Source organism: Patiria miniata, unplaced genomic scaffold (assembly GCF_015706575.1).
Source record: "Patiria miniata isolate m_02_andy unplaced genomic scaffold, ASM1570657v1 HiC_scaffold_30, whole genome shotgun sequence".
NCBI lineage: Eukaryota > Metazoa > Echinodermata > Asteroidea > Valvatida > Asterinidae > Patiria > Patiria miniata.
Window position 1 is genome coordinate 2,754,334 of NW_024037070.1, and position 24,662 is coordinate 2,778,995.

At 41.9% G+C, this 24,662-nt stretch overlaps 1 protein-coding gene across 1 annotated transcript in view; it reads right to left on the reverse strand.

Annotated features, from left to right (window-relative positions):
* LOC119739186 (cysteine-rich secretory protein 3-like) overlaps positions 1 to 23,763 on the reverse strand; it is a 36,013-nt gene extending 12,250 nt beyond the window's left edge. The window contains exons 1-2 of the mRNA XM_038214018.1: positions 23,577 to 23,763; positions 6,159 to 6,298 (exon numbers count right to left, since the gene is read on the reverse strand). Coding sequence (XP_038069946.1) covers positions 6,159 to 6,298; positions 23,577 to 23,613 — 177 coding nt within the window. The 5' untranslated portion in view covers positions 23,614 to 23,763. The remainder of the gene's footprint in view (positions 1 to 6,158; positions 6,299 to 23,576) is intronic.
* Positions 23,764 to 24,662: the final 899 nt, after the last annotated feature.

Here is a 24,662-nt window from a genome sequence, read left to right on the forward strand (position 1 = left end):
AACATCAGAGCCCCCCCCCCGCTCCAGACTTGTAAGGGTGCTCCGGTTTCCAATTCCTTTTATTGGAAACGCAGATATATCAGCTAGCGATATGTAAAGCGAAGGGGTACACCAACTGTTTTTACTGAATGTGTAAAAATTTGTACACATCGCGCAAGACAACCGTTACACAATAAATTATTGTTGTGTGATGTGCATTGTATAGCGTTTTTAGTCTTTAAGAAGTAACGATATGATAATTAAAATGTCAATTTCTTAAAGAAAGGATTTTTTTCATGTTCTGACCCCTATGCATTTTTTTAACTGAAAAGTCAAAAGCTTCGGACCCATTGTTTGGACCCGCGCTGGCCGTTTTGCCCCTTAAATTCGCAGTTCTGCGTTGTCACGCGCATGCGCCAGGTGACGTACATCACCTACCTTGTGTAGTGAGTCTATTCTGTGTTGTACAACGAAGCGAGGAGAACGATACACATCCATCAGGTTGTCTACAAGAACTTTTGCAGTACGTCCCGTGAAAGTTCTCAACCAATGCATTTCACTATATTATGATACATGTATTACAAATATTGTGTAGTTTATGGAAGAGGCATCCTAATGACGTGAATAAAACGTACCTGAACGTTCGGTATCTCGATCCCAACACGCTTCAAAATGACGCTTTTTAATGTCTTTTGGTATAACACTTATTCCGTAGAAAGCTTAAACTATTATACGCAAAAATGCAACAGCTCGAGCATACAGGGTGGTGTACCAAATGATGGAGAATCCTTAAAGAAGAATTATGATGCCAAAATATCCCTATTTTGTGAAGGATACTTCTTTCAAGTGGGTATAGATAACAATCCCTATCCCTCTATCAATTACAATGTAAGTCAAATTCCCGGGCGCTGTTTAGTAATTCATCGGGACAAAATGACCCTCACCTTGCTTCACAAAATAGGCTCTAGAACAAAAACTACTGGACCGACTCGGGCGATCTTGGTTCCATCTTTTTTCTAAAAAGATTCTCCATGCAGCTGTGTGATTGCGAAGGCGAAGTGTGGCCCGTTGATAAGCAAAGTTAATCCGATTTATACTTAGACGCTATAACAGAGCAGTAACATTCTCAGAAAATATGCTCAGTATGATTGAAGTGTTAAATTATAACGGAAGAAGAAATTCTAAACTTCATGTCAGTGAAAAAAATCGCCGTCATCGATGCTGAAACCTCAATACTGGTTACTGGTAAAGCAGACCTTCAAGTCGGGAAGAAATCGTTCGAAAACGTCTCCAAATACCTTGGAGAGTTGATGGTTTCTGATTGGTCGAAACTCGATCACGTGGCCGGGCATTAACGGTGATAATGACCGGCTTCAAAGAACAAGCGAAAAAAATGGCCCCTGAACCAGCATTGATCCAGCCCCATGGAAGGCAATGATTGGCCAAATTTACAACAGTCATACAGTAGCTTGTAACAATACAGCACTGCACATGCGCTCAACCACCTTCGCGTGACACTGACGCGCGCGTACGCAACACAATTGCTATGGGTGTGCGCGCGCGTAAGGAAGTTTTAAAACGACTGGACATCGTACATGTACTGTACATACTGCAGCAGTGCAGTATCTGATATACTGAGGATGTTTACGACGAAAGTGTAGATCTACGATTTATTTTCTTTAAACACTTCGCCCAACGACATATTTACCTTTCCTAAACCAAGCATCTTTGTAATTCTGGACACGAGGAGTGTGTAAACAAAATGTCAGCTTCCTCCATCAGGTAAAAATATGAAAACATTGTTGTAAATATTTCGTTTCGCTACGGCAGCAGAAGTCCAAACCCTGGACGTCGTACGCGTACGCAATGAAGACGTTGTCCAGCAATATCCAGCACAACCTGGGCCCGGCTGTTGGTGTATATAACAACGCTTATCGAAGAGTTAAAATATGGCCCATGAAGTTAAAATATGGCCCATGGACATGAACACAAAAAAGTCTGGAAATATCGCCGAAAGAAAGTCACAAAATTGGAGCATTTTAACTGTTTATTTCGTTAAAAAGGTATATATTAATGGGAATAACAGTGTGAGGATCCGGTCTTCACTGCGTGATAATGACCGGGTTTTGGGGTGACCGCTGTTAATGGACCTCGACTTCGTCTCGGTCCATTAAAAGCGGTCACCCCCAAACCCGGTCATTATCACGCAGTGAAGACCGGCTCCTTACACTGTTATTCCCTTAGTGTTACACCTTGAACTATCTCCAAAGACAATTTCGATGAGGATTTTTTGCCAACCAAACCCACGTGCATGGTTTTTAGCAAAGATCCTATAGCGCCGTAGGCGCCTTGGTTGACCGATTTCGGCCCTGCAATACAACGACGGAGCGCATATTAGCATATTCAGTAGCGTCACTCCGCGTGACTTGGCGTGGGTCTCGGTATCGACCAATGGAAGCCGGCAAAGAGGGTGAGATTTATTAATTAATAACTCGTGAAGGAGGCTATTCGGCAAATTTTTACTGCACACCATAATGGATAGGAACATTATTAATATTCGTGAGGCTTGAAAAGATTGACAGATATAGCAACCACCAGTGTTACAACTTTTGAAAATGCACGTAGCCAGGCCTATTTTTCCAATTTCAACGAAAAGTAATGAACATATCACAACGATTTTTAGCACATACTCGGATCATTATAAGGGAAATAAACCCTGAAAGTTGCAAGAAGATACGGTCTTCCAAACGGGAGAAATTAATTTTGAAAAGATTTCGCCCGCCTGGGTGAACATGTCTGTGTGCATGTAGTTTCATTCAAAATAAAGTGTTACGTAACCTTTAGAAATCGCCCTTCGCGACCATACGGCTGCATGCATTGGTATATGTGGTTTGAGTCTTAAGGTAGTGGAAGTATGACTATGAGGTTCCGGGTTTTTTTGGACCATCCTGTGTAGGCATATGACCTTAAAAAATACAGCAGCTTTTACGACAATATCGGACTTCTTCGTACCTCATAAAGACCCAGTGATCGCATCCGGCATCTTTTTTTTTAATATTGTGTTTCTCTGACTGGGCTCAAAATTAGCTCAGTGAAAGAAAAATAATCATATTAATTGATAACATACCAAAAATATTGCAAAGAGGTGATTATAATCATTGCTATATCTGATTAATGGATCATGTCCAGACTACCCAATGGTTTGTTACCGAGACGACTTCCACTCAGATTGTGCCCAAGAAGACCCAATGCTCCGTTCATTCAACCCGCTTTGTAGTACCATTATTTATAAGCTATACATCTATTTCTCTTGGCATTTCCTCTAAAAGTAATGGTCGACAGCGGCTATATATCTACGTCACGATATGCCGTCTTCCTATTTCACGAGACGATCCTGTAAGCTGGCGAGTCAACGTCAAAAGATTACACTTCAATCTAGCTTATGCATCTCTTGTACATCCGTTTTACCAGACTCCATGTATATTTGACTAGTGTAAATTCCACTGAAGAGAATATGCATCTTTACTTTGGTAGTCAATCCAAGTTTTATTTAAAACCTAAAACCCCTGAATTTCCTCTCGCGCCATATGCATATTCAGGTCACTTCTTTATTTAAGAGAAGGTGTTCGGATAAAAAGAAATCGGGAAATATCAAAGAGATTTACCGCTCCGATACGTTGGATTTTAATTGCAAGTGCCACCACTGGAAGTGGGTGTGACACGCAAAATTGTTCGCAGGAAATAGAGTGCTCTCAGCGGAGATTGGACTTGACGGTTTGTTCCAGTGCTGCCGTAGGACAGTATGTTTTGTAACACGGAATGATTTTCCGTCAATGACCGGGTCACCAATAATGTCACTGAACTCCCAAGCATTCGGTGATAATCCTGCAACATGGTTGATGCAAAAATCAGGTATAATTGTTTAGAGATACATGCGGAGTGGATATCAGGGTAGAACCTTTCCAGTTGTGCAACTATTGGTTATACCCTATTAACCCGACCCGAGAACATAATGGACAATTTGTTTTTGTCCTGAGCGAAACGATGATTGTATACCGGTGTGTAACACACAGCGTTTCAATATTGATATACTCTGATCGTCTTCCTGAGGACCGCAAAGAATATATCCATTGACATAAGAAATTGTAAAGAGTAGCTTTGGCTAACTGAAAAAAAATCAACTTACAAAAACCCTTTTTGGTTTGGGAAAGAAAAGGGACATTATCAGTATTTTGGTGGGGGGGGGGGGGGGGGGGCACGAACATTTTTTTTTGGGGGGGGGGAAGGGGATGTGCCCCCCAGGCCCCCCGTGGCTACGCCACTGCCTTACTGGCAATTCAACCTTCTAACTTTGAATTAACCTCTACGTGTAATTTCGACTTCCCACGATATTATGCCTTTATGACCAGTGACTTTTTTGAGTACGGTTATTGACACAGGTTGATAGATGATGTCATGCAAACGTCTGGGCCTCTTGTCAAAATATTTCCATTTTTATTCTTCACTTTCATGTCTCGTTACGTTGAAGTTTTTATTGTTGTGCATAGTTAGTTTCCTTTTTGTAGTTTTACCTCGGAATCGACACCTCTTATGGTACTTTTTGTTTAGTTATTGTAATAAATAATCTCTAAAGTAACGTCTCATATACTCTTGTTTGTCACACTAAATTATCTCTTTCATTCTATCCATCTATGACAATGGTTTTGATAATTCAGCATCTCTTATTATGTTGAGTTTGGGTTATTTTTGGATCACAATATTTGAACTTGTACCATAAATGTAGCGTCCATGTAAAGTGGGGAAAATAGCCTCACCATATTCCTAAACTATTCTTCAACAGAATCTTAACATCATTTTTTTCACCGGCCTGCCCAATAAGCCTATACACCAGTTATGGCCTACGGTTTGTCAGTTAATAGTATGAAGTTCTGTAGTTTTTTTGGCAGATATTTGACTGTATTTTGACGACTGACTAGCCGAGGTTGGCATGCCAGGATATTCTTGTCCAGGGCCTAGCTGCTTCTGTCTAAATGCCACGTGTTAGTCGAAGCAGACGTGACTTTCCCGCCAAATCACCTTCGGTGACCTTTAGCCTCGGATATCGAAGGTCTTCGAATGCATTGCACGTGCTCATGTAGCGCTTGTGAGGTATTTAAAAGCCTATGTCCTTGAATGGGCCAACGAGCCGAATTCAATTATTGTGCTATAATCAAAAAGACGCCGTTGGAACGTATCAATTTAACCCTTTAACCGAGTGATATATGCGTCAATAATTGTCTGTCTGGCTGGTGAAGTTTCACCGAACAATTCATTGCGTGCCTGCGGGCTTGTTACGTGTTTCCCTGATCGGGCCACCAAATCGTATCAACAACCATTCTTGCAAATGAAATTACTCAGAGACATGTGGAGTGTGAAGTGGACAAAAACATGTATAGGCCTGATATAAGTTCAAGCAAAAAATATTGATCCACAATTTTAAAAAAAATCAAATCGACAAACATGTTTGCTTTCATCATCAATAGCATTGGCTCTGACGTCAGTGTATCGTTACTATCTTGTTTTTTTTTTTCTGCAATGCCCCTTTTGCCTTTCAACGTATGCAGCAGTCGTTATAGAATTATTTGTTCTTGAGACCATTTGAAAACCTCCATTCCCAAAACAACTAGCCTAAGTGCACTCCGCACCTGTGCACACGTTAATGCAAACGCCACAGTGCTCAAACATTTCGAAGCATCATACTATGTGGAAATAGGCTTTGCTTTGGAGATCCAAGGAGTGCAATACTTGACAAAATGGCACCAAAATAATGGTCTCAAACTGCTGGCTATAGGATTAGGAAGGTCACAAATCGACTGTATGAAGATGACAAGCGTGGTAGTAAAAAGATATCTCTGGAATCATGATGGCATGATTAGGGAACAAAAATTTGGGGGGAAAATCAGAAGAAAAAAACTTTTTGTTTGTTTGTTTACATTACAACGTCAAAGATTACATGGTGTTTCCTTATTTCATAGAATTCACTGTGTGGAAATGAAAACAAAATCAACATGTTACTTAGGCCACGCCCAGGCTAGGCCTCATTTAAACACCTAAAGGGTATAAAACAATACATGCAAAGGACTAAAGTTTGAGATGTTTATAGCGTTGCCCACTTACCATATGCCTAACCTTAGACCTACCATTTTCCTCATGTTGCCAGCGGCTAACCCTCTATCTGCCCAACGCGTAGCAACCTTTCGACGCAAGGCATTGTGGGTGTTGACTATCATCTGTCGTGTCTCGGCATCAGGGATATACAATGCACTGCTGACGTCTGACACTGTTGTAAAATAAATCAATGGAAAACACATTTACCTGCCACATTGCCACTGCTAATTATAAAGTATAGGCCTACTACGTAAACGGGCTTGATCCTCAAAAACCACGCCCGTCAAGCACGTACTGCCATTGCCGTGATTCATTAGGCCCCCCCCCCCCCCAAAGTCTCCGGTTTCTGGCATGCGCGCGCGTCGCCGTAGCCATGCGCGCAGCGTCGGCAAAATTAAAAAGGTTTTTTTTTCAATGTAAGATGATGTCTCAAAACCGCCAAACTCACTGGTTTGACTGGAATCCTGCTGCTGCACAATTTTAACGTGTTTTTAGATGGGGTTACGATCGAGTATAAGCTTTATGTGGCCTCTCTGGGCTCCCATATATTTTGCACTAAATTTAGTCGGGCACCATTTGCAGACGGTGTTGTAATTTTGTGATTGTGCGTCTGGAAGCCAGACTGACGGAGCGATGGTCGTGTATCTGGAACCTGTAAACGCTTTTTAATTAGCTCAATATACTTCTCAAGCCTTGTGGCCTTACTGAGGTCACCTTAAGCTGCACTCTGAAGGATATTTTGAGAGTTTTAAGGGGATAGAAGCATCATCTGCAACATCAGCCGACATTTGAAGGAAAAAAAAGAGTTGGGTAACAAAAAAAACACCGCGTCGCCGCACCACTTTTAGGGCAAGCTCCGTACCAGAAACCGGAGACTTTTTTGGCCTTATCGTGGTATAGATACCAGATAGCGCCAAGGCGCTTTGACGGTAGGCTCTATCACTGGTTTAGCTATAGGCCGTATTTTTGGGTGTAACAGCCGTACGTACGTGTGCATGTTGATATAATTGAAAATCAACAATTTATAGATTTAAGTCAAGCTGCTACATTACTTCAAATAACGTGATATTTCTAATACTTGTACCCAGAAAATGATGTCGCTCAAAAATATGGTCTATACTGATGAAGTTAGTATAATCCAAACGTGTGTTTTTGTCTTCGTCTTGGTTTTTGGTGTCCAGTTTATCTTTACAAGCGAATCACATGTGTACCCATTTTAGGGACAAGCACAAACATCAAATGTAGCTCGTCGTATAGGCTCTATATCCATAACTCCTCAACCAGTTTGGATAAGACGGTTATAACACACAGTCAGTTGGTTGTCCCGCGAGACAGAATGTGCGTTATTACCGCCTAATCCAACTCTTGCTTGTAAAGAAATTTCACGTCTCCTTTAGTTTAAATGCTGATTTACATAAACCCTTGCCTCAACTTTCTCGATAAAATCCAACATCGGTTGTAGGTAACCAACAATCGAAGCGGTTATATGATACTCCTGCCGGTAGGCGCAGTGGTATCAAGTGTCCGGACAAGACACAAATACTCATACTTCGAATGAAGTGAATTTTCATTAATTTGATTATACTCAATCATTTCATGTCAAAGCCAGTTATTCACGTCCGAATAAACAGCTCGCTCGTTCGTGATGTAAGTTTTTCTGCCCAAAGTAACTGACGTCTTTATCAGTCTTGTGTGGACCAAAATATGAGGAGCGAGTTTGCACTCATGGTACCTCGCCCGAAGAAACGGACAAGGGGCCGTGCATTTCGCTCCATACATTGCCGCTCCGTGCATGAGTGTGTTTATGCCATAATAATGACACACGTTGCTTCAGTGTTATTTGTAATACGCGAGACTATTTGTTTTGGATATATTACCATTCGATAAATAATTAAATGACATCATTGATCAGCACTAATGCATGATCAGTTACTGTTTACTGAAATAAGAATACAAGGTGACCTTTAGGAGTTGTTAGTCTTAGCATTTGTTTGTTTGTTTGATTCCAGACGCGTATATTGCCACGATATTTTGACTGCTAATAATGCACCAACGTCATAGCATATAGTCCTTTTAATTTTTTATGACAAGAAAAAAAGTCAACATTTTCATTGTTCCATCGCCATCTTCAGTATTGACAGTGCCATCACATGATCTTTGCCATCACCATGGTGACCGTTATATCAATATTGATGTCTGTGGCATTATTTCCATTTCTATCATATCACAACCACTCTCACCTTACCCCCTTCTACCACAATCTCTACTTTCACCATCTCTACTTTTCCCATCCTCATTTTGACCACCCATTCCATCCCTCCCCACGCCATTCACCTCCTTATGCACCCTCATCGCTGTCGATATCCCGTCGTATCCTCCGGCATTCCCTCAAAAATATGTTGTTCTCTTGACGGATAAAAAGGGTGTTTGCATTTAGTAGCGGCATGTGCACTCGAGTTATTGTAAATGGCGGGTTGAAGAGTGTTATCGCAGCAAACATGCTGAGAAGTGCGTATACATGCTACTGCTGTCTCCATCACATTCCAGCATGATCAGACAAAATCGGCGTATTCTTCTCTCCCCGTATCAAGTTCTAGATTCATTACAATAGGTTCATCGACGTCCGTGCATTAAGTGCAAACCACAAATACATTTTTTTAGCGCGGTGTTTGTCATACGCAGAGTTATGTGGGTTGAGTTACCTCTAATTGAATGTTTGTCGTAGAAAAATACAAGAATGACGAATTTAATGTGTAGCTTGAATTTCCAAAGATGACTGTCAATATTTTGTCGGGTTTATTATTTGAAATGTCAATGTATATCGAGTCTGATACTTTGTGTTGTGTGTGAGTGGTGTTATATTGTGGTTAGCCCACCCACAGAGAAAGGTCACACAAAATCCACGTTTCGCTTATATTGTTCATTGAAGTGGTTAAGACAATCCAATTTTTAAGGATTAATTCGACCGACATTTGAATTTTCAAACGTGGGATGTGTCTTTCATGACGACCTAGATAAAACCATCCCACATTGCAAATTGGCCTTTCCTGCCCTTTTCACTTAGAGTATTTATATTAACATTTAGGTTGTACGAGGACAATCCTTAATACAGTCTAAGTGTGTTATATGATGGGTGACAAATAGAGTAGATAATCATTTCTCACAACACACATAATTATCTTTAATGATACCATTACTGTGTATTTCCTACAATGCGTGTAAAAAAAAAAAGTTTACATCAGATTTCGAGCTTCATTACAAATTTATATTTCTGTATAACAATTTTGTCTTTTTTTTTAACTTAAAGAAGCATGCGATACGGGGAATTGGAAATCTTAGTACTTACTCCAACAAGCTTTTTTCCTTACAATACAGGCCCAACAGTTGTTTACGGCGAGCAGTTAACACCTTCAGTTTAAAAAGAGACTTTTTTCACCCCGTAGTGGATAGATGTAATGGGATGTGGAATGAGCAGAGTGTAGTTACGCCCACACGAACCTGGCACAAGGGCCGTAACGAGATCTACCTATTTTAAACTGTTTTCGCACCTAAGGACTTGCTTGCGATTACTGGCGCAGTGCGGCGTGGAATTAGCTCCGATTGAAATCAATATCCACTATACGAGAGAGATCACGTTTAATGCGCACGACGACAATCGTAGCAATTGTTGTTACCAAGGGCGATCGAGGATAGTAAGCACTATTTGCAGGAATTGTTGAGAGGTCGATGGCACGACGAGATGACAGAGGAACACTTTAGGCCAAAAAAAAAGTCTCCGGTTTCTGGTATGGAGCTTGCCCAAAAAGTGGTGCGGCGACGCGGCTTTTTTTTTTCCCCTATTTTTTTGCTTCAAATGTCGGCTGATGACTGCAAATGGGGCCCGACTAAACTTAGTGCAAATATATGGGAGTCCAGAGAGGCCACATAAAGCTTATTCTCGACCATAACCCAATCTAAAAACACGTTAAAATTGTGCAGCAGCAGGATTCCAGTCAAATCAGTGAGTTTGGCGGTTTTGAGACATCATCTTTCATTGAAAAAAAAACTTTTTCATTTTGCCGACGCGCATGGCTACGGCGACGCGCGCGCATACCAGAAACCGGAGACTTTTTTTTTTGGCCTTAGAGCAGGGTTTGAGTCTATTCCCGATCAGTTTCTATGGCTAAGATGTACTGGTCTTTTGGCAATTGTTTGCAGTCACACTTGGAAGTCGTAACACGTCCACGAGCGAGTTGGATTCAAGAAATCAACAGAAAAAGTAGAACTCTCATCGGGTACAAAATATTTGAATGGAATCTACGAGTAGGCCTACATGTAGTTTGTTTTGATATCATGAGTGTAACTTGAGACTGTTTATGCAGTGAAGCTGGACTGACTATTACTTCTTCAATTGGAACCAGGGTGATTGGACAAACACTATGTCTATCTGCGCTGCGCAGACAGTGTGGAAATACAAACTCACTGAAATTGATTTGGTACACAGAATACTCGATGTGATGAAGAAATAAAAAGAATACAAACTGAGAAAATTGCCACTTGTCACAATTTTTTTCAAAAAGGCAAAAACTAAAAGCGATTCATGCGTTTGCTGGAATACTGCCAAGCAAGATATGGTTTGCTGAATTCATGCTCTTTTGGACACACCATGAACGAATAAAGTTCTAATAGTAATAACGTTTCTTGGGAATTTATATTTGTTAGCAACCGCACATCCAGGGAAAGTAATGCAATTCGGATCTTGCTGGTGTTAAATATCATTCGGGATTACTATTTATAGGCCTAACGGTGTAGTTCGTGGAAGATTTTTGTGTGGTTTGAATCACTTCAACTTGGGATCGCGGGGTGACGTAGTGGCAACAGATTACGTCAATGGAAATGACTTCCCGTAAAAAACTTGATGGCAGAAATGGCGGTTTCCATTGATGTCTTGTGATGAAAAGCACGCGTCTCGATGCAGCAGTGAAATTGGATCCTCTCTAAGGTGCGGAGCTATAACGCTTAGACTGACGTACACGGGAAATAACGCATTGGATACTATACCATTACAGAATGAGCCGAATTTTGTCCAGATTCAACAATGTTAAAATGGTTCAAAATAGACGTTAAGACAGTACCGTATTATTTCCTGAAACCTGTAACACTTCGTGAATTTCACACACAATTCACCGAGACACGGAATGAAGTCTGACAAGATCTTCGTTAGATCTAAGACTTGGCAAATTCAGTCGAGGCAAATTACGTGTGGTGGTATAGGCCTAATCTCGCTCCTTTCAATTTACACACAGGATGTTTTGCTGCGCTCCCGCGCATAGTTGTTGTACCTTCTCGAATTAGTATCTTTATCGTTGCTATCTATACAGTAGACGAAACCATGTGCGTCACTTTTCGATTGAAATTGGAGCGATAAATCTATTATGTAGGTATCCTAATGAAAACTAGTACGTGAATCTGTGATCCCTTGGCTGCACGAGAGATATCTCATGCACTGTGGTCTGTTGCGGACCTGCTTTAATCTTGTTGCCTGTACATAGTCAGTGTGCAGGTTATCCTATCTATACGACTGAGGACTTGGGACAATGGGGTGTGTGCGATAACAATGGGCCCGATGCTGCCCGAGGACCTCGGCACTAGTCCGGAGAATTACGTGTACAGACCTTATGGGACCTGTCGTGAAAACGTTAAAAGTACAAACAAAAAGGAACAAAAGTAGGAAAGGGGCAGGTCCTCAAGAGTATAGTTAAACACGACTATGTGTATGTATGTATGTGTTAGAAAATGTAACAGTTTGACAGGATTTACCATTACGGGCATAGAGTAGTCCTACCATGCCGTACTGTAGGCTTAATAATATTTAGGAATTCGTCTTGCATCTGGCCCCACAATCAGTGACTCACATTTGATTATAAGAGACATAGATAAGTTGAATGAGGGCTATTGGGCAGGCCAGCAAGCTACCAGTCCCCCTTTTACATACAAAGCCACACGTTCTGGCATTAATCCTACCCAACGCAGTCGAGGGTTTTAGTTACAGAGCTCTGGCTCAATACGATCACACACTTGGCCAGCTATCAAGTCTTCGAAGGCGAGCAAACAGGCGTAGATACGGGAACAAGGAACCGAATGGATTCAAAGACACGCTCGGTAAATACCAATCGTCTTGGCATTTTCCTCACCAAACTCATCAAAAGGCGGGAATCGAAGCGTTGATAAATAACCACTACACAGGATTCCAACCTTAAATCCCTGAACGGATGTGTGTGGATAAATGAATACATGTTACACTAGGCGTCCAAATTTTCTCTATGCATGTGAGCAAAAAGACTTCATTGAGCAGTGTTGGAAATTAAAACAATTCCGAGCAGACTATTTGATTGCGACAAGTATGCAGGATTCACATACAGAAAATGAACAATGGATATTTTCGACATTGAGATGTGGATATGCTGGTGATACAAAGCACCTAACATTTTGGCGCTTGACGATGAGGCACAGACATATTAATGATGTATCTTATCGTAGGAAGTCGGTCGATGAACCCATGTCATCAAGTAACCATAGAAAAGACGGCAAACCAAAATAGCAATATCTTAATGATCCATGATACAATTTTTGTTGATAGATTAAAGGAAAGGCGGGGACGGTTTAACCAACGAGTGAACTTCAATGGTTGATATATTAAACACAACAGAGTCAAGCTATGACTAAAAGGAAATAGAATGGATCGATTTTGCTAAACAAAACTAATCGACGCGCTAAACATGACTCGATGAGTAAAAACAATATCAGGGATCTTTATCATCGGAAATATTGAGCTTATTCCAGAAACATATTAAGATTATGTATACTTGCGCGCTTAATGTAGCGTTAACTTCAAATGCGGTTGCCGTGTACACTGTGTACACTGTATATAGATACCACGTTACGATTTATGACATGCCCTAATGGTTACAACTGCAATGACGGAAAAGACTTTTGTCCAACGTAGTCATATGACAGAAACTGCCTCGTTTAATATTCTATTGTTAAATCATCTGCAATAAATGTAGACCGATGTCGTCAATTGACATGTCGCGTTCAAGATGTTTGGTGGGGATTGATTTATGGCCCTCCTATCTCCAAACCAGTGACAGAATTATTGTTTCATTTGTACGCACGATCTCTGCAAGAGAGCTTCCTATGCAACAAGCGACATCAACAGACTCGTATATTATATAGGAGCTAGTCCAAGACCATAATTCGCCTCCTAAATTATGATCAGAATGAAACCAACCTCTGACTGGGGATTTGTATTTTCTCTAGTTGTCAAAATCCACACTATCCATTAACTGTATCGGGACTAGGGTTGTGCCAGGGTTGTGCCAGGGTTGTGCCAGGGTTGTGCCAGGGTTGTGCCAGGGTTGTGCCAGGGTTGTGCCAGGGTTGTGCCAGGGTTGTGCCAGGGGTGTGCCAGGGGTGTGCCAGGGGTGTGCCAGGGGTGTGCCAGGGGTGTGCCAGGGGTGTGCCAGGGGTGTGCCAGGGGTGTGCCAGGGGTGTGCCAGGGGTGTGCCAGGGGTGTGCCAGGGGTGTGCCAGGGGTGTGCCAGGGGTGTGCCAGGGGTGTGCCAGGGGTGTGCCAGGGGTGTGCCAGGGGTGTGCCAGGGGTGTGCCAGGGGTGTGCCAGGGGTGTGCCAGGGGTGTGCCAGGGGTGTGCCAGGGGTGTGCCAGGGGTGTGCCAGGGGTGTGCCAGGGGTGTGCCAGGGGTGTGCCAGGGGTGTGCCAGGGGTGTGCCAGGGGTGTGCCAGGGGTGTGCCAGGGGTGTGCCAGGGGTGTGCCAGGGGTGTGCCAGGGGTGTGCCAGGGGTGTGCCAGGGGTGTGCCAGGGGTGTGCCAGGGGTGTGCCAGGGGTGTGCCAGGGGTGTGCCAGGGGTGTGCCAGGGGTGTGCCAGGGGTGTGCCAGGGGTGTGCCAGGGGTGTGCCAGGGGTGTGCCAGGGGTGTGCCAGGGGTGTGCCAGGGGTGTGCCAGGGGTGTGTGTCATAGCTCCTGAACGCTTCGGCCAATCGGCATGAATTTTCGTTATTTAAATTTTTTTTATGGTACCAAAACAAATCTGTAGATTGTCCAGGGTTACCATGGCAATCTTACAACAAAATATTGTCATTTTGTATGGACAAATGAATTTTGGTGAGTTTAAAACCTCTGCTGCCGAAACCTATCTACTTTATCAGGTATTTACTTCAGACTCAACTTCCACGTGACAAACTACAATGCATGTTTGGAATCCAATATTACCACCATTGTCACTATAAGCTGCCTTCGACAGTTCTTGTATGAAAAAAAGCAAAGCATTTGTAACATTATCGTAAGAAATTCACTTGTGCCGAATTTGCGCAAAATCACGAAAAATGATGGAAACCCTCCCCCAAGTGGGTATAGCGCCCGCTAGCGGCGCTTTCAGATGCCGGGTTGTTTAGTTGGATGAATATTAAAGGTATGTATACAATCTGCATTTGTCGTAATTTTATGAAATTGACCGATTTAAGGGCTAAATGCTGTTCGTTTTTAACCGCCAAATTACAGCTCGCTGGAATGAAAAATGCAGAAAATTATGCCCAAAATGGGAACAAACTATAGTAAAGTACCTCACGGTCAACGTACTGCAACCAAATGACGTCATGTTACAGATACCCGCGACAATCCACATTCCTGCCAATTTTTTTGAAAATCAGCCGACGAACATGGACATTAGAATGGAGGGGGAATAATGTGCCCTTGCCCGGTTCTGAGTGGGCCCATAATATTTTGGTCCCGAAAGGGTTAAAACACAGCCGCAATTTGACCACCAAGAAACTGTAACATATCCCGCAAATAACATACGCCCATGCAGGAACACCCGTCAGCAGTGAAAATGTCAAATGTCGCTGTACGCGACGGAAACAATAATAACTGGTATGTAATGACGAATACCGTGTGATTATAGCGCACGCGAACCAGCGAGGTAAAAGCTCTCAAGTATAGACTGGTTCCTATCCCTCACGTCTCTTTCGTTCTGCATCTAGAATACAACAGGGAATCCAAGCCAGTCCTTCGTTGCTTTCATTGGTCGACAGAACCTTCTCTGCTATAGTTGGATTGCATTCAGCAGCCATCCTTGAGGTGTGTTTTGTTATGTTAATTCATTAACGATGAATACACAAGGCATGCTCATGCGTACCTCTCATGGGGCGTTGTCATGACCAACATTAATTGGTGGGGGTTGACAACAATTTGCTGACAGGCCATCCGTGCTGCAAGGTAGCCTGGGATTTGTTTTTCGATCACACCCCACCCCACCCCTAGCGACGCCCGTGGTATCCTTGTTGAACAAAACCAAACACCTCCAAGATGGCTGCAGTGCACGAATTATTCAAAGTAAACAGATGAAATGGCACGCTGAACGGTAAGTGCACTTCACTTAGGCCGCGTCAGAGTCTTCTTGTCTAGAGCTACTGTCTACGTCTTGGACAAATTCAGCTCCGTTTGACCATGCTGACAATAGACGTCGCCGTGACTCTGCAAGCCCGTTTCGGACACTGACTTGTCCCCGTTGTCAGGCTTAATTACGTCATCGTGATTTCAAATCAAGTCGGTACAGTGGAAGGAAATGTTTTGGAATTGGGTCGATATAAGCTTCAGTGGAGTTTCTCGTATACTTGCGACCCATTGTTACCAAACTCCCGAGGATGATTGTTGAAAAACTACAGTAATCGAATCGTGATGTCATCTTGCACTTTAAGTTTCACAGGGTATGTTCATTAACAATAGAAGTCGGTAGTAAATATTACATTTTGGTTAGACAATTAACGTCTCGTCAAATTCTTATCGTGTCTGCTGTAACACTTTAATAAAATTGGAACAATTATGAACTCAGTAAAAGCTTATACAGCTATTTTCGTTTCAGTCAGAACAAAGCACGTAAACAAACAAAAAAAAGGATAAGTTGCGGTTACATTGTGGAGTACCTCTTATGTGAAGAAGTGTGGTTTTGAAAAGAATCGGAAGGTGAGAATAGTTCACGACATTTCATCCTCAGGAGAAAAGCATTTTGTCCTGAGGGAGGACGAAGTACACCACCCAAAATGTTGAGAACAATTCTCACTTCTGGTTCCTTTTAGAACCGCAGTTCTACACAGAAGAGATATTCTGCATTGTACATTCCCAACATGTAAAGCTTCAAATTACATTCACGTAAACACTATTGGGCCTACAAAATATCTGAATGCATATGAGTTGAAGTGATTTAAATGAATTTTTCATGATGAAACCACAAAAAACGATGACAAAACTATGGTGGCCCTGAAGGGACATCGCACATCGCAAATATCTGTGTAAATATTTGGGAAAATATTTGCAATGTCGCAAATATTATCGCAAATATCTTTGTAAATATTTGCAATGCCGCAAATTTTGTCACATACTTTGTAACATAATTCGCATATTTGTACCAGGCTTTTTCAAGAAACTGGAGGGTCTTAAAGTTGTTTGAGTTCCAGCCTTCACTTCGTCAACATCATACGGGAAAGTAGTCGTACGTTATACTACGTTTTGGCGACACGACGATCGAAGAATTTGCGCGGCAAAAGTGTAGCGCGACATCGCAAATATTTGCAAAGATATTTGTAAAGATATTTGCGCAAATATTTGCGACATGGCAAATATTTGCTAAGAAATCTGCAAAGATATTTGCGATAATAAATATGTGCGACGTCGCAAATATTTGCGATAACATTTGCGACGTCGCAAATATTTGCAAAGATATTTGCGATGTGTGCTGTCCCTTCAGGACCACCATACAAAACAGATGCAACGCCTTGAGCAGCATTTCCTATGGTTTTCATAGCGATACTTTGCCCCTACCAGCCAACAAGAGACAGAGCAAATCCTATGTGTATATATGTCGAGCGCAATTTGAGTCCCCCACGCAAGTTTAAACTTGCGTGCGCAAGTTTAAACTTGCGCGGGGGCTCACATTGCGCTCGACATATATATTGTAACAATTGTCATTAACAGTATAGCGGACATCAGTGGTCTCACCGTCACCAGCTTAACGTCCTATTCAGTTGCTAAAGCTATCAACATCGTGTCGTGTCCACCAGGAAAGGACACTTATCGCAATAATCAATCTTCGTCCAGAAAAAAATCTTTTACTAACTCCGATGTTTACACTTTCAGGTTCTTCCAACCGCAAGTGATTTGAAGCTGATTTAGCGGTGACGTGAGCGCAGCGATGTTGATCAGTATACGACCGTTCATGCAGGTGGTTGGGTTCGTGACTTAAGAGAAAAACTTCCACTTATAGCTCAGATGAGAATTACTGTTACGTACGTCCGTCCGTTCAATTTGATATTACCAGAAAGTAAAAACGTATCACTCGGTATAACGTCAGAGCTATAAACTGATCTTAAGCGACGATGCGACACTAAAGCACATTATAGAGACTAAAACGAGGAGTGGATTAAGCAAAGGGATGGACATCTCGAGATGCAAGCTACACAGCAGCTTCGAGCTTAATTAGTTTTTTTGCCACCTATAAAATACCCGGACTCTTGAAATGTATCCTATGGGGTGAATGTTCTATTTTGATACGCGGAGTTGCTGACGGATAGCGATATACATTTATAGGTGGTAAGCAGCAGCGGGGATTTCGCTGCGTTCTCTCCTGTAATGACTTGACAATATATCGGTCTATTATTGGAAGTTATACGGGCTTTCTTTGAGTTGCGTTTATTGACGGGTATTATTTACAGATCAGCTAACGAATCAACCATCTAACTCCTCCTCAGGTCATTCTGAACTTCAGTTTGAATTTCGCTGTAATACCTTCCAGAGAAATGACGAGCTTGACTGTCAAAGTTATGGTATGAACCTCTTATACAATCATGAGTCGTGATGAGTCGAAAGGTTAATTAAGTTGCGGGTTGCTCTTCTATAGTGTAGTGAACTCGTGGTCGATAGTCAGTCATACACGGAATCGAAATGATAGGCAGGGATGAGGTTGAATAATACCCCCATGCTCCTACAGATTGGGTGTGATAGACTTAAAACCATGGCAAGAAACATATCCACTTTTCCCGTAATTCGCGCAATTCGATGTAAGGCCAATGCAAGTGAAGTAAACTGTACATGTATTAAACAGTTGACGTAATCGAATAGCAGAGTGTCGTTCTGAAGGAAAAAACACAGTAAGAAAATTACTACGCACAGGGTAACCAAATAAATTCACCAATTTAATGACAAGGAATTCCCCAAAATCAAGTTGTCGCTGATGGAGATATTTTGCCAATCTCTCCGTTGGTACACCTCCGTTGGTAAACCTGTATAAGCTGTGACTTGTCTTGAGCGAAAACACCGAATAATGACCGGCGATAAAAAGGGGGTTGGATTTTATTAAAAAAATGTAGTTGAAACTTAACAAGACCAACTTTTTCCTAAGGAGACAAGGGAAACCCGACGTCCAAAGTTGACCTGCTTTCCGTGATTTGTTTACAAATACCCACATCAGTGCCCCTACCTCCCCGAAGAAAACTACCGGGAGTTATCCCCTCCTGCGGATCGGCTGGTGAAATATAGCGGAGAGGACATTGGTCCCAACAGTTTCCAGACAACGACATTCCAGGTCAGGTGGTCAACACGAACATGATCATTAATACAGGATTATTTTTCCCTCAAAGTCGATGAACTGATGTGAACCCAGGCCCTTGGCTTAGGCTTGAGGGTAGCGTTTTTAATATAAGTAAAACTTGTGTCAAGCGTGCCAGCCACGCTGCAGTGGATGGATTCAACGCGGGGCGAAACCGATGGGAGTCTCCTTTCAGTTCGTCACACTCAACCCCCCAAATAATGTCAAGGTTGTATCGTGGTGTCAATGCGTGTGTCTCACTCCTACTGATACATAATATGATAATAGGTATATGAATGTCAAACTATGAATGACAGTCTCTGTGATAGGCGTCAGCATGTCCACAGGGTATAACCAAACACGAGCCATTAACGCAGCGTGATGCTTAAAAAAGTCACTTCGAGGCAAAAGCAAGCCGTGAAATGTTTCCAACTCAAAAGCTTAAAGTTAATAATAACTTTAAAATAGTTATCATGTAAACATCAATACATTAAAACTCAATTAAACCCAGTGAATAAAAAATTTACAACTTCACTATTAACAGATTAACGATTATAAAAACCTACTACCTATGAATTAAAAAAGGTGAGATTTTCAACCAGACTTAAAACTCTGAACACGTTTCGACTTCCTAAGGTGAGCCCCAAGCTGGTTCCACAGCCGGGGACCAGCCACAGACAGAAAACATTCTTTCACCCGTGGAAACTAGCCTGGCTTTAGGACAATTTAATCGAGAATTGCCTCGTGTTAAACGAGTAAATGTAGTTGGAATTCTGATACTTAGCACATCACACAAAAAAATTGGGAGCATAACCACGGAGATATTTAAAAATCAAGAGACAGACTTTAAAAATCACCCTGTGCTAAATGCCGGATCAGGGGGACGGGGGGGGGGGGGGGGGGGGGGGGGGCAACGGGGGTCATGCCCCCCCAAAAAAAACAAATGAGGGGCCCAATTTTCTTTTAAGTGGCGTCGCAATAAAGGCACGTACTGCGTACACCATTTTTCTCAAAAACAAATTGGTTAAAGTAGTCAGACATTGCCTCAGATCGCACCCAGAGCATCTAGAATCCAAAATAAAAAATATAAAAAAATCGGGGCCCTTAATCGAGCCCCGAACCCCTCGCTGTAATTTGTTGGACCCACATTTTGGGGGACCAAAACTTTTCCCCAAAAAATTGTGTTCTGGATCCGCCCTTGCCTCAACCTCGTCCCCAGTGCTTACTTTATTTCCAACCTAGTTCCCAATAGTAAGCCCTGGATAGGAAACTTTCTTTCTGTGTCCTGATTCGATATCGCAAATTGCTAATCATGGATTTTTATTGTGTAGTTCGTGTTGTTATTTCCAACGTGCATTACGTGTCATTATTGTAATTATAACGTCCACGCCTTCTCAAAAAATACTCCTTTTCTTTCCAGTTTGCTCATATAAATATAAAATGTGATACTGCATATTGGCGGGACGGATTCTAACATTTTAACATCCCCCAAAAATCGCGTTTTTATAACTCACGACGCGACGAATTGATGCTGTTTTTACCCCAGACGCCGCAAAAAAACCCAAACGCTAATGTAACGCACATGCAGGCACCAGACTATTCCAGTCATTTGCATACGTGTTCGAAAATCTTGCACATGCAAATGATCCAATACCAGGGTGAGAGAGCAGGTAGTGGTGGGCGCGTACTGCTCGACACCCCAGGGACTAGGTTGCCCTTGCCTATGCTTGACTGGCAACCATGTGCAATTGCATGAGAGCTGCAGTGATGTGGCTATGTTTTTGTCGTAACGTTGAGCAACCTGGCCGTAGACTTGAGAAAAGTCGTGTTTTGTCTGTCTACAAGCAATAGGCCTATCTACTAGGTGTGCATGTTAATAATGTGTTGGCTTCGAAATCGACCCACACGCATATTAGGGCCGAGGATGCACAAATCGTCCTCGCGTGTAAGTGCCATATCGTACGCAACACGTATTTCCGGATCGACTTGATTTCAAGTCTACCTGCTGCAGCATTCTGCACCCTCTGCAAAGAGTGAGGGATGCGGCAGAGAGACCTGCTAGCAAGGGCGGATCCAGGGGGGGGGGGGGCCAAAGGGGGCCATGGCCCCCCCCCCCAAAAAAACGAAACCATTTTTTTTTTTTTTATCTGACATCGCAATAAAGGCAGGCAATGGGTACACCACCATCTTTTCCTCAAAAAAACATTGGTTAACGTGGTCAGCAATTGCCTCATATCGCACCACAGAGCATCTAGAATCCCAAAATTTTTCGGGGCCCTTAAAGGGAATATACATCATTTGCTTTTGCTGTAATTTTCAGAAATGGATGGAATTGGGGGGTTGGAAATATAAAGCAAATATAGTTGCACTGACTTTTGGAGGTTTTGGGTTCGAAAATGCTATAAAAACCAAGAAAAACGATCATTTTCCTGTAGTCTGGTTCCCTGACTCCATATAAGAAGAAACAGAGCAGTTTACATACATTGGGGAATTGTAAGGTCAGGGAACCAGTCTAGCTGGCTCGTACCCGTTCATAGGTTTGTAATCGATTGCAAACAAGTGCAATGGTCAATTGGGGCCAGTATTTGAAAAAAAGCCAGTTGTTTCCAACGCTGATCGGCCGATCAGCGTTGGAAATTGATACAAAAATACCACTTTCTTGAAAATGACAGTATACCAGGTGCCATAATTTTACAGGATGCTTCAGGCTGTCATTTACCAACATCCTATTAAGGTATTTCGCAAAAACTTGGTAGTTTTTTTTTTCGATGTTTGCAAATGTTGTATATTCCCTTTAAGCGGGCCCCGAACCCCACGCCGTAATTTTTTTGACCCACTTTTTGGGGGCACCAAATTTTTTTTTGGCCCCCCCCCAAAAAAATTGTGTTCTGGATCCGCCCTTGCCTGCTAGAAACTTATGTGTCAGTCAGCTATGTATTTTAACGCGTCATGTTGCATGATTGTAGGCCGAAAACTCTGGACTTTTTATTTAAATATAATCCAGAGGAGAATTTGATATGACTGGAAAGCGGCGTCTGTGACCCCATTGCGTGAATGATCGTATTGTATGTATTCCGCCCTGGTATTAAAAGAAAATGAACCACTGCAACGTGTGGTTATGACAGGAGAACCTCCAAGATACAATATCAGACTCATCTCATCATTGTTTTTATTGTAATTTTCTTTACAAAAGAAACCCATTTCCCCCCTGTAGCCATCACATGATACTTGTGAACATAGACGTGTTGCTATATACAGTAGCAGGTAGTATTATGCATGATGAAAATCGTAAACTTGTCATGTTACTGCGATTCCCAGCAAGAATAACAAGATTGAACCTGTCAGATTCACACTGTAGATTATTCTGTCTTGTTACATGGCGGACTATCTTGTCAAGATGACAAGTTTTAAACCCTTTCATTTACATGTGTGAGTTCTCTGATCAACACGGGAATATGCATGTTTCATTGAGAGGCAAGCCTTGAGTAACGAGGGCTTATAATAGTAACTCTCGACATCTCCGTCTCTTAGTTCTGCAAAGAAGAATCGTGAATGAATGTGTTGGAAGACTCTGTTAACAATACCATTATCAACACAGACACACAGACTGTTTTTTTCTCGCTACGTTAAATTGTGTTCTTTTCTCAAGGGAAACTTTCAACTGTAAAACGAAATCGTTCCATAAAACCATCGCCACCATTGGAGACGTCGTCGCTACAAGATATTCTCTGAAGTCATAATAAATGGAGTAGGCTAATGCTTCAAGATCGTTTCATCATATTGTGGAATTACACAGGGATAAGCCGTAAAGTCACGACAGTACATTATGTCATCGGGCCAAAGTAGATTTCTTTATTCTATTTATAAACTGCATGACTTGTGTAAAATGCCCAATGCAAACATTACAACTACACAGGGAACTTATCGGCATCCAAACATGCGAAAAAAGATAAGACAAGTTGAGTGAACATTATTATGCTCTTGCCCATTGACAGTTTTTTGATAACCAACGTCACATGACGCACCGAAACTCTCAAGTGTTTATCATTCTCCGAGTTTAGACATTTTGTTTTTCTGAAATTTCAGACACTAATCTTTGCACGAGACCAAAGATAACAAGGAGGTTTGGTTCACCACAATATTTTATGCCAATTAAAAACAAATAAAAACGCACAAACATCGCACTCCTGTAAAGGTTGACCTACATAATATAGTCGCGATGATGAACTGTTGGATTATACGTCTATTTAGCAACTCCTGTTATAAAAGTACGGATTTTTTATTTTCGTGTTTCTACTTCTTGCATCGTATCTAGCCGTACCATTCTCGATCATCGTGATTTGTATCCTTCCCAAATTACTTTCACATCATTTCCTACATAATTATACAACAGTAGACTTTATTCACCTTAACTCATGTAACCTCACTCAATTATGTGGGCCCAATTGATCTACTTTGCCAAAAAAATATGCCCGCCGAATCTTAGAACGCAAAGCTATAAAGACAACGGGAATAAAGAAATACGCACCTTTGCACAGAAACATTTAAAACAATGCTCCCGATAATAACAGAAATACTTACTTGCTGTCACAGTTCAGTAACTTTAATATCAAGCGTTTATAAACCGTCGCTTCCAAAGCTTTTAACAGAAGTGAATACATGATTTGAAGAGCCGGTTAGGGCTTCGAAATTGTCAACCTTTTCTATAAAATGTTTCCGGTGTCTCTTCAGCTACACATATTAATGTGTTGTTAAAAAGACACTAAAAATAATCGCGTAATTGCAGCAGCCCTCAAGAATACATGAAACTTACTTACCATAGACAAGACAGATGATGAAAGTGATGTATCTCATAATGCCAGCTTATGAACCCACCGATAGCCTTCGTGTCCAGTCTGTCTTCGATTCCAAACTCCTCTTCTTTTACCGCAAAACAACCTTGACAATGGTCACGACACACGAATAGCAGAGCACAGTCACAGTGCGAGCAGGCGATAACCGGTATACGAGCGCAATTGGAATGAGTGCGGACCTTTCATCGCCTTTTATACAACCACCTTGGCGGTGATATGAAACACGCTTCGTGATTGGCGGAAAAAGAACAATAAATCTGCTGACGTCATGTGAAGTTTAACGAGATATGTACTGCACGTGTTTTATTCCATTACTAAAACCGGTTTTCTATACTTTACCTTAAAATGTGATAAAACGAACCTACTGTCTCTCGAGCAAACGCGGAAGTAGTTGTAATACTACGGCAGATAGGTGGTGGGATTGTGCCTATTTGATGACACAAGCATAGAATTTGGCACATAGTCAGAGTATGTCATGAGAAAGATATTTGACCATTAAATAAGATATAAATACAATAACAAGCAATGGCAGCCATTTTGAAAATTTTGAAAATTGCTTGTTCATTTTACCTATATTTTTTTCAAAGAACAAATCTGCGATGGCCCTATAGCCAAATATCTTCTCATGACATACTCTGACTGTGTGCCAAATGCCATGCTTGTATCATCAAATGCACAATTCCCCCAAATATTTCCCCTTTTCTGCCCTACTGTAACAATCGTTTCCTTTTGTGGTGGTTTTCCCCTCGAAAATACCCATTTAGCAAACTTCCACGGTAGGTGCCCACACTGTTTCCTACCGCACCCACCTCGATGCCATTTCTCCAGGAACTCACCTTCTGATTCTATTTCCCCTTTCCATATAACAGCGGGATTTTCCTATAACACTACTCACGCACCCATCCCTCCTATTTCGCATTCGGTGTAGGGACTACTGGTTGAGTATCCTACTGAGCAATATTCAAAGTCGCGGTATTGTAGCATTTGTGCGTCGGTATATACAGCATCGATTTAAGAACTAAACCGTAATCTTTGGACACTTCTCAGAAA